Consider the following 10,873-nt stretch of genomic DNA (forward strand, 5'->3'; position numbering starts at 1 on the left):
CGGCCGAGGAGCTGGCAGCGGATAAGATGCTTTGGGCTACTAGCCGCGCCAGATCCCTCCTCCCTCCTCTTGGCTTTTGCCTGCTCCCCCCACCTCCCCCACCGCACCACCTGCACTCCTTTGTTTATTTCAGTCTTGAAAATGAGCATGATGACGTGGACGCGCTTTGAGTAAAAATATTAGGTAGTTCCCATTCTCCCGCCAAGCCAAAAACCCAAATTTCAACAGCGCGCTGCTGGGCTCCAGCGATCCAGCCCAGAACTAAGAGGCGCGGGGGCGCAGGGGACGCACTTGCGTCTCCCAGCCACTCGCGGGCGGGCTCTTCGCAAGTGTCTACTCACGGGGGCAGCTGAAAATATCCTTTCTCTGCGACTCCGGCCCCACCGCCCTCTCCATCCTTCCTCCTGCCCTGTTCTGGGCTCGGCAGCGGCAGCACACCGACCTGAACTCTCGCGGTTACACTAGCGGCAGTGCGGAGGCCGCTGTCCGACTGCCGAGCTCGGAATCTGTCCGCGTCCGGGCTGGCCCGGCACGGGGTTGAGGAGCGAGTGCAGGAACCTGGGAGCGCCAAAGGTCACCAGCGCGCCGGGGTGGGAGTGTTACGGGCTCGGATGGAAGACGGAAAGTTCTTTCGGCTGCTCATACTCTCCGAGAAATGTCTCTTGGGCGGGAGCAGAAAGAGAGACCAAGCTATTAAATGGCAGTTGAGAGGGGGGAAAAGTGGAAGAGAAAGCTGGGAATTGGGCTCCCGTAGGGGGCGTCGCCCTTTCCACGTTCCAGCGCGTCCGCTGTGCCTGGCCTCTTTACTTTGAGCATTACCAGGCCCACGAGGTGGAGGAGGCAGGGAAGGGAACCGAGAGGCCAGAGCGCTCTGAGGAAGCCCCCAACTATCAGCAGTCTAGCGCATCCCGCCTCCCCAGTCTCATAAGAGCTCTTATGATGTTTGGGCTGCATTTTTTGCCCTCTGGCAACTCCAGAGCTCCTCTGTCATCCTTCTCCACCCTCACTGCCCACCCAGCTCCCTGCTTGGTCTCCCTACTCTGGGAGGACTTCTGTAACTCTTCCGAAAAGACCCCAGACACATCCCCTCGGGTTTGAGGGAAAGGAAAACACAGATAGGGTGTTGACAGTAGAACTATAATCAGGATTCAGAAGAACATTTGCTAAATGCAGTCTGCTTATCAAATCCATCGCCTTAAAAAAAGAAAAAACTCCCTGTGGGTGACATTTTTTTTACTTCTCCTCCTTCGTGTGTATTTGCATAGCCTGCTCAATAAATCTCTTCAATTAGAATCAGTAAGAATCTGTCTTGCTCGGGTTTGGAGACCCATCTCCCTGGTCTTCAGGGATACTAGGGGGAGGGAGGAATACCTGTGCGGGCAGCGCAACGCCTGACCAGCCGGGAGACCCGCCCAGCCCAGAGCTGGCAATGCCGAAGCTCCACACTTTAGTAGGCAAGGCAGATGGTTAAGTTCCCCCAGGTTCGTGCCAGGTTTCAACGTCATGCTGTGATTTTGTTCTTCTGGAACGGGATGAGTATTGCTTCCCAGAGCGGCCCTATTAGAACAGAAAGAAAATCCTCTAAATAGGCGGAACAAGGCATCAGGAGGGAAAGTTCTCTAAATGCACTTTAATACGAGCCGCGTATTGTGTGGAATTCAGCGCCCATCACCGTTTAGCCAGAGAGCTATGGTAGTGATTGGGGATGAATAGAGGAACATAATGGATACATGTGGCGTTTGCTCATTATATTCAAGTTAGCCCAACTCCGCTGTGGAAACTGTTCAACTTTCTCTCCCCTTAGCTTGTCACAGTTAAATAATACAGACATTGGGGCCTCCAATGGGATCGCCTGCCACGCCATTCTATTTCCACTACTAACGAGGGCTTCATAAGCCTTTGATACAGTCTGATCTTTGAAACCTTTCCAAATCTCCTCAAGCTTATGCTAAATCCTATTTGGAACTTTTTTCCCCCTTGTCTGCTAGCGCCCAGGGCTTAAGAAAGCCATTTGGACAATGACATATATACTAACACGTCGCAGAGCTCTTTTCTGAAAGGGAAGTGGCAGCTCTGATCACCAGGGTCACACGAGCAAAACACAACTGCGTACACAAATTTGAATAAAATCAATTTTCCCTTATCCTTCGGGCTCCTAAATCGAGAGGCTATTGCCGAGCGCCGTGGGAAGCTGGGAAAGAACGCGAACTGAGCCTCACCCGGCAGAGCAAGTCTGTGCAGAGGGGGCCGCGAGCGGTTTCAAAGCCTCCGAAGTGCAAAACGCAGAGAGTGAGCGCGGGGTCCCGAGCCACTGGGGCGAAATCCCATATGATGGCTGTCAGTTCAAGCAGCCAGCACAGGAGGGGCACAATTAACAAAACCGTCCGCTCCTTTAACGCCCGGCGACCCGTGCCAACTCCTCTACAGGCAGAGCGCTGACAGGAAAGAAAAAAAGCAAAAGGAGTTAAAGAAACAAAGGAAAGATTCCCTAATTTTCATTTCTTGTTTTCCCCTCTAAGCCTTTCCACACTAAAGGGATTGTCGGAGGCTGGCGTAGGAGCTGCGCGAGGGCCAGGCCGCCATTGGCTGCCCCGTTCGGATGATTTGCATATCGGCTGCTATAAGAGCGGAGGCGGCGCTCGGCGGCGCAGCTCCAGCGAGAAAAGGCGAGGGAGAGGTGTGGGCCGTGGGCGGCATCCACGCGTCCTCAGAGCCCGCCGGCACCTCCAAGCTGCAGCCTGCAGACCTCTCCCGCACACGCCTCGCAAAAAGCGTGCTCTGGGGACCCTGGGACTCACGCCCAGACCTGCAAACCAGAGAGGAATCGCTCCCTCAGCCTTTTGGAATAGCGCTCGGGGCTGGCGGCATGAGTCCAGCGAGGCGCGGGGGAATCCCCTGCCTTTTCCCCCTGCAGCTCTTCAGCCTTTGCTGGGTGCTCTCCGTGGCCCAGAGCAAGACAGTGCGGTACAGCACCTTCGAGGAGGATGCCCCCGGAACGGTCATCGGGACCCTGGCTGAAGACCTGCATATGAAAGTGTCCGGAGACACAAGCTTCCGCCTGATGAAGCAGTTCAACAGCTCGCTGATCCGAGTGCGCGAGGGCGACGGGCAGCTGACCGTCGGAGACGCGGGCCTGGACCGCGAGCGGCTGTGCGGCCAGGCCCCGCAGTGCGTGCTGGCCTTCGACGTGGTCAGCTTCTCGCAGGAGCAGTTCCGGCTGGTGCACGTTGAAGTGGAGGTGAGGGACGTCAATGACCACGCGCCGCGCTTTCCCCGGGCCCAGATCCCCGTGGAGGTGTCCGAAGGCGCGGCCGTGGGCACGCGCATACCCTTAGAGGTGCCGGTGGACGAGGACGTGGGCGCCAATGGGCTGCAGAGCGTGCGCCTGGCCGAGCCGCACAGCCCCTTCCGCGTGGAGCTGCAGACGCGCGCGGACGGTGCCCAGTGCGCCGACCTGGTGCTGCTGCAGGAGCTGGACCGCGAGAGCCAGGCCGCCTACAACCTGGAGTTGGTGGCCCAGGACGGAGGCCGCCCGCCGCGCTCCGCCACGGCCGCCCTCAGTGTGCGCGTGCTGGACGCGAACGACCACAGCCCGGCCTTCCCGCAGGGCGCCGTGGCCGAGGTGGAGCTGGCGGAGGACGCGCCCGTGGGCTCGCTACTGCTCGACCTGGACGCGGCGGACCCCGACGAGGGCCCCAACGGCGACGTGGTGTTCGCCTTCGGCTCCCGTACCCCGCCCGAGGCGCGCCGCCTCTTCCGCCTCGATCCGCGCTCGGGCCGCCTCACCCTGGCCGGGCCCGTGGACTACGAGCGCCAGGACACTTACGAACTGGACGTGCGGGCGCAGGACCGCGGCCCCGGGCCCCGCGCCGCCACCTGCAAGGTCATCGTGCGCATCCGCGACGTCAATGACAACGCGCCGGACATCGCCATCACCCCGCTGGCCGCCCCGGGCGCGCCTGTCGCCTCGCCCTTCGCCGCCGCCGCCGCTGCTCTCGGGGGTGCGGACGCGACCTCGTCGACCGGGCCCGGGACGCCAGAGGCCGGAGCCATCTCTCTGGTGCCAGAGGGGGCGGCACGCGAGAGCCTGGTGGCGCTGGTCAGCACCTCGGACAGGGACTCGGGAGCCAACGGGCAGGTGCGCTGCGCCCTCTATGGGCACGAGCACTTCCGACTGCAGCCGGCCTACGCGGGCAGCTACCTGGTGGTGACCGCGGGGTCGCTGGATCGCGAGCGCATCGCCGAGTACAACCTGACCCTGGTGGCCGAGGACCGCGGCGCTCCCCCGCTGCGCACCGTACGGCCCTACCTGGTGCGGGTGAGCGACGAGAACGACAACGAGCCGCTCTTCACGCGGCCGGTCTACGAGGTGTCGGTGCGTGAGAATAACCCGCCCGGGGCTTACTTGGCCACGGTGGCCGCCAGGGACCCGGACCTGGGCCGCAACGGCCAGGTCACCTACCGGCTGCTGGAGGCCGAGGTTGGCCGCGCTGGGGGCGCCGTGTCCACCTATGTCTCGGTGGACCCGGCTACCGGGGCCATCTACGCGCTGCGCAGCTTCGACTATGAGACGCTTCGCCAGCTCGACGTGCGCATCCAGGCGAGCGACGGCGGCTCCCCTCAGCTCTCCAGCAGTGCCCTGGTGCAAGTGCGAGTGCTTGACCAGAACGACCACGCACCGGTCCTGGTGCACCCGGCACCGGCCAACGGCTCCCTGGAAGTGGCGGTCCCCGGGCGCACGGCAAGGGACACGGCCGTGGCGCGCGTGCAGGCCCGGGACGCAGACGAGGGTGCCAACGGGGAGCTGGCATTCGACCTGCTACAGCAGGAGCCGCGAGAAGCCTTCGCTATCGGCAGCCGAACGGGGGAGATCGTGCTCACCGGCGACCTATCTCAGGAGCCGCCCGGCCGAGTATTCCGGGCGTTGCTGGTCGTATCCGACGGCGGCCGGCCCCCGCTCTCCACCACCGCCGCTGTCAGCTTCGTGGTGACAGCAGGAGGCGGGCGCGGGCTGGTGTCGCCAGCCAGTGCAGCGAACTCGGAGCGCTCTCGCCCTCCTGGCTCTCGGCTCGCGACGTCGGGGCCGGCGCTACAGTGGGACACGCCGCTGATCGTCATCATCGTGCTGGCCGGGAGCTGCACGCTGCTTCTGGCTGCCATCATCGCCATCGCCACCACCTGCAACCGCCGCAAGAAGGAGGTGCGCAAAGGGGGGCCCCGCCGGGAAGAGCGGCCCGGGGCGGCGGGCGGCGGAGCCTCGGCTCCCGGCTCCCCGGAGGAGGCCGCCCGGGGAGCCGGGCCCAGGCCCAACATGTTCGACGTGCTCACCTTCCCTGGCAGCGGCAAAGCGCCCTTTGGCAGCCCCGCGGCCGACGCGCCCCCGCCCGCGGTCGCCGCGGCCGAAGTGCCGGGCTCGGAGGGCGGCAGTGCCACCGGGGAAAGCTCCTGTCACTTCGAGGGGCAGCAGCGGCTCCGCGGCGCGCACGCCGAGGTGAGGCCTTCCTTCGGCTGGGCGCCCCGCTCGGTGCTCCGCGGACAGGCTGGGGGAAGGGACTGGAGGGGTCTGGGTATGCGTGCGTGGGAGAGGCCTAACCTGTCGCCCTTGTGTTTTTGTTTCTTGTCCAACCCTCACCCCTGCTTGCTTTCCCCATTCCCTGCTGCAGCCCTACGGCGCCTCCCCTGGTTTCGGAAAGGAGCCGGCGCCCCCTGTGGCTGTCTGGAAAGGACATTCTTTCAACACCATCTCCGGCCGAGAAGCGGAGAAGTTCAGCGGCAAAGACAGCGGCAAAGGGGACAGTGATTTCAACGACAGCGATTCCGACATCAGCGGGGACGCTCTGAAGAAGGATCTCATCAACCACATGCAGAGTGGTGAGGACTCCTCTTTCCTGCCAATTCAGCCTTTCTTCTCTCCCTCCGTTTCTGCAACAGCCTCTCTTCTCAATCTCCATTCCCGGACCCCCTCCCTCTTTCTCACTTTTTTCTGTCCTTGAGTTCTGGATTCCAGCCTGCCTCAAACATGAATTTCAAAATGCCAAGTCGAGGCAGCTCCACCACCTAAAATAAACCAGACTCCCATCCTGTTAGGTTGCTTTCTGAGAAGAGAAATTCTGCTTATCAATTTTTTTTTCTTTTTTGCTTCCAGCTAAAGCTGAGCCAACTTCGTATTAAAGTGGCTTTGTAGGAACCAATATTCATTTCAGATCTGGAATCAGGGCGTTCATCTTCTTACACGCTTTCCTTTTCAGCCGCCCTGACCCTGTCTGACGCTTTGAAGATGGAGGCGCAGTGTGTGTAATCTCAGTAATCATCGTGCCCTCTTCCTTTCTCTTTTATGTTAGGACTGTGGGCGTGCACCGCGGAGTGTAAGATCCTGGGCCACTCTGACCGCTGCTGGAGCCCCTCCTGCGCTGGAGGGCCCAGCACACATGCTTCCACTCACCCCCCAGCCCAGATGTCGACCTTCTGTAAGAGCACGTCCCTGCCCCGGGATCCTCTGCGTAGGGACAATTACTACCAGGCCCAGCTGCCCAAGACAGTGGGGCTGCAGAGCGTCTATGAGAAAGTGCTACACAGAGACTATGACAGGACAGTCACTCTGCTCTCCCCTCCTCGTCCAGGGAGGCTCCCAGACTTGCAGGAGATTGGGGTACCCCTCTATGAGTCCTCCCCTGGCAGGTACCTGTCCCCAAAGAAGGAAGACAATGAAAATGTGTAATCCCATGCTGCATGTTGTCACGCATATACAGGTCACTCCAAGAAGCCCCTAAGTTATTGACCGGTTTCAGTGTTGTATATAGAAATATGCAAGATGTGCCTTAAAATGAAGTTGTTGGAAGCTATTTCCAATCACATTGGTACTGTTTGGTATTTGCAAACAAAAATGTAGTTAATGTAATTTTTATGAAATGTGTGCAGTATTTAATTCTTATCATGCTATTGACTTTAATTTCCCTTGTGGCTTGCCATTTTCTTAGTGTTTTTAACCTGTACATGGTGTAATGTAATGTTTGTATATAATGAAATTTTGTTATATTTTTATATAATAAAAGCTAAAGTGGAAGTTATTGCCAAAGGAACTGTCTGTAAGACAAAAAAACAAAACATGTTGGAATTACTTAATGGAAATTTATCTTTCACCCGAAACAACCTAGTGTTAGAGAAGTTTTGCCTTGCCAAGTATAACTTGTATATCTTGAGTCTGTGGTAGATTTCAAGTTCAATGTTATTTAATTACATTTGGTTTTCTGTAAACCATGTCACTTAAAAGCAGAGTAATAAAGGATTTGTCATGTGTTTGAAGAATCTGCTAATTGCTTTTTGTGGACTTACGGACAGTCAGGCATTCACAAAAAATCTGAGTACCAGAATTAAACCTTCTTCAAGTGCTAATTATTTGGGCATTATTAACGTTCACAGCAACAGTAAACCTGTGGGATTTCAAGTATTGGAGTCTCATCCAAGTATTAAAAATATTTGTTGCTTTTGTAAAACATGTGCATATACATCAGGCACTCTATAAAATTCCTGCCCTCATTTATTTACTCAACAAATATTTATGGCGCATCTACCAAAAAGTGGAGGAAAGCTGAGTTTGGACTGTTCATTCACTAATTAAACCAACATCTGTAAAGCGTTTCCTAACTGCAGTAACTCCTCTAGGGTCTGGGGTTTAAGGTTAAGAAGATATAGTCCCAAGAAGCTCTTACCTTAAATATTAAGGATTTTAATATCAAAAAGAGACTCAAACTTATGGGTGAAAAGACATGATGCTTGAGATGTGTTTTAAAATATTCTAGAAGAAAACATGAGACTATATGAAATGAGATTGAAAGATATATTGATCATGGTCAATGCTAACATTGGTACGTGTGTGTGTGTGAGTGGAGAAGATTATACCAATCTATTTGTGTGTTTGTGTGTGAAAATGTGCGTAATGGAAGTTTTTTTTAAAAAAAAAAACACTCAAAAGACCTGTTATAAAATGAAATAAAATTTCATTTTATTTGAAATTAAAAGTCACACAGCTGGTAAGTGGCCAGGATGAGATTTAACCCAGATTACTCAAGGCAAGAAAATAAAATAAGCAATGATTTTGTTTTCTTTTTAACTTGAAAGAAACAAAGAGTTAAGTAGAAAAGTCCCAACGCATCGCCTTTACTGACTGATTATTGTTTAGCACTTTATATTTGTGAAGTGCCTGTGTTCCTTTATTATGATTATGGAGAGCGAAGCTCTGTAATGAATAGAGGAGCCCTCGAAGCTGCCTGTTGAATTCATAATTGAAACCAGTGGTGGCCCCAAGCTGAACAGCAGGGTGGGCACACACGAGTGCTTCGCCACCCGTGGCCTGTGCAAAGTTCAGCGGTTTCTGAAGGCAGCTGAGCTGCACGTGAGCTTTATGAGCTCAGAGAGCCCAAACAGACTTCAGGTTCTGGAAGAAAATGTTGGATATGGCCAGGTTACCGTACAGCTACAGAACTGTGATGACCAAGCCCCAGTGGAGAGACCCCAGCTAGACCTCCTATTCTAACATCCAAAGCTTTATTCTTGAGCCAATCTCATCCAATGCAAAGCAGAAAAATGAATAATCCTGCAATGGCAGCCTGAAAGTATCCAATCTCTGAAAGTGTTTGCCGGCTCTTGTCCTTCAAAAGTAAAATAATGTCATTGTCATTATTTTATTTTGTGCTGTGTTAACTATTTCATTGTCCCCAAAATTCAGTTATCAAAATCACCATGACTTCACTGTCCTATTTTTCCCTTAGAGAAATGACCATTAAAAGGCCCGATTTTGCTTGGAACTTTAAAAAAAATCAAAACATAATTCAGTCCTTAAAATCGTTTGTTTAAACAAAAAAAAAAAAGAGGGAAGGGGACTCATCTCAGAGTCAGCCATAGGACCTCTCAGAGAAACAGGAACTAGACGAAAGAAGCTCTCTGCTTTTCTTGAGAAGTGTTGATTCTCAAGCATATTTTTAAGAAAATATATTGCTTTATTAAATTAAATGAGATAATATATATGCAGAATACTTAGGACCACGCCTGGCCTACAGTAATACATTCTATCTTCCTCTTTCCTTGCCTTCCTTTGGAGCCAGTCTCTATCAGTGCAGCCCCACCCACTAAGGAAGATGAAACAGACTCAGGATTTCTGGCCTTGTTCTGACACTGGTTTGCTCTCTTTGCTTCTTTCACTATCACTGTGTAGACCAGGGCCTCATATATAGTCGACACTCTACAAGCAAGTATGGTTAAATGAACATCACAAGCAAACTCACAAGCCTTAGGGGTTTGTGATGGTGCCACAAGTCTGTCTTTGGAGGTGGAGGCCTACAACCCCGGGGCACCTTCGCAGTGAACACTGGGACATGGAAGGCACTTGGGGAAGTGGGAGGTCACCTTGAAAGAGAAAACTAGAGCCAGACTTTAACTATTTCACTTTTTTATGTCTGGCCCCATTGACCTGGATGTCCTACACTTCTTATAATAAAATATCCATCAAAGAAACCACTTCAGAAAATTAAAATGTAAGTGGTTTCAACATCTATTGAAAAGTGCATTCTGAAACAGCAAAAACAGGATGCATGTCTCCACATACAAATATACATGCACATGGAAAGAAAAAAATATGTAATCAAGATGAGTTCCATGCCACAATTAGCTAAATATCGGGTTTATCTCACTCAGCAAATATAAGTTTTTATCATCCAAAAATTCCATTTTAGAAATAAGCATATTCACTTTCGTACTGAATTCAGTAACAACAGATAATTGGAAATGCTGTAAGTTTTGAAGGCAAACTGAAGCAAAGTAATATAGTACCTGATGGGGCACTGTGCTTTGCAACAACTCAGAAGGGTTTTGAAAATGCTGTCTAGGTTTCAACAGCTATGCAATAACTCAAGAGAGTATTTATCATTCTGTTTCTTCAGGGGAAATAATCTGCAGTGGAATTCACCACCAGGTTCAAAGTCACCTAATAAGAGAAGAGCAGGCAGAAAGAGACAACAGGCTGTTTTAAAAGCCATCACTTAAACCACCAGATTAAATGTGCTCTTGTAGCAAGGACGGAAAACATCTTCACTCATTATCAGAGTGTGAGATTTGCTCCCTCAAAACTTGCTTAAGAAATTCCAACAAGTCCAAGTGAAGCCTGCATAGTTTAATGGGGAATTAGGAAAATTCCATTTTCCAACCCAGTATGACACTTGGCTAGATCACGGACACCTCGGACTTGACATGTCCGAATCAAAATCATCCTCCTTCCCTGGCATCATTACCAAAAAACTACCCCTCTGGCAACTGTTTTAAACTCTGCAGTTTTCAGACCAAACCCCAAATACTAAAGTCATTTTAAGATGCCATCGAATTTCTTCCTTCCACTCACCAAGGTCTGTTGATTCCATTTCCTAAATATTGTTTAATTGTCCTTTCACTCCACCCCCACTGCTGCCCTCTGCATTCACTTCTGCTGTAGTGGATGCTTCTGGTTGCCCTATGACTGTCTCTAGAGGCAGATGTCTGATCTGCCTCTGCAGCTTGAGACTTGCTGAGAGCTTGGGGGTCCACCAGTGTTGGGGCCACAGAAGCTTGGTCAGCTTGTACACAGGGCAGTCTGGAAACACTGGGGGTTTAAGAACTGTCCCTCATCCCATTAGGGACAGGCATTGGTGGATAAATATCCCAGCTTTCCCATCCCTTGGGAGGAAAACTCTGAGCTGTATTCTACACAGTTCCCCTGAGGGTCTCAAGTGAACTTGAACCCCAGTTGCTCACAGCAGCATCCTACTCAGCCAGACGCCCTTCACTGGCTGTCCCCCTGCCCTGTCTCGCTTTCCCCACTCTGTCACTTGTACTTCCTGGGATCTGC

General features: G+C 52.8%; 1 protein-coding gene across 2 annotated transcripts; it reads left to right on the forward strand.

Moving 5' to 3' along the window:
• Positions 1–2,866: 2,866 nt before the first annotated feature.
• PCDH8 (protocadherin 8) lies at positions 2,867–6,718 on the forward strand (the record flags this gene model as incomplete). Of its 2 annotated transcripts, none has more annotated exons than XM_082675525.1 (3): positions 2,867–5,491; positions 5,664–5,871; positions 6,342–6,718. In XM_082675525.1, 3 exons carry the CDS (start codon positions 2,867–2,869, stop codon positions 6,716–6,718), a joined length of 3,210 nt encoding a protein of 1,069 aa, XP_082531651.1. The 2 variants fall into 2 exon arrangements, with proteins under 2 accessions (XP_082531651.1, XP_082531652.1); XM_082675526.1 differs by having other exon boundaries at positions 2,867–5,200.
• Between the last annotated feature and the right edge of the window lie 4,155 nt (positions 6,719–10,873).

This window comes from Grampus griseus, assembly GCF_964374135.1.
Source record: "Grampus griseus genome assembly, chromosome: 18".
Classification (NCBI taxonomy): domain Eukaryota; kingdom Metazoa; phylum Chordata; class Mammalia; order Artiodactyla; family Delphinidae; genus Grampus; species Grampus griseus.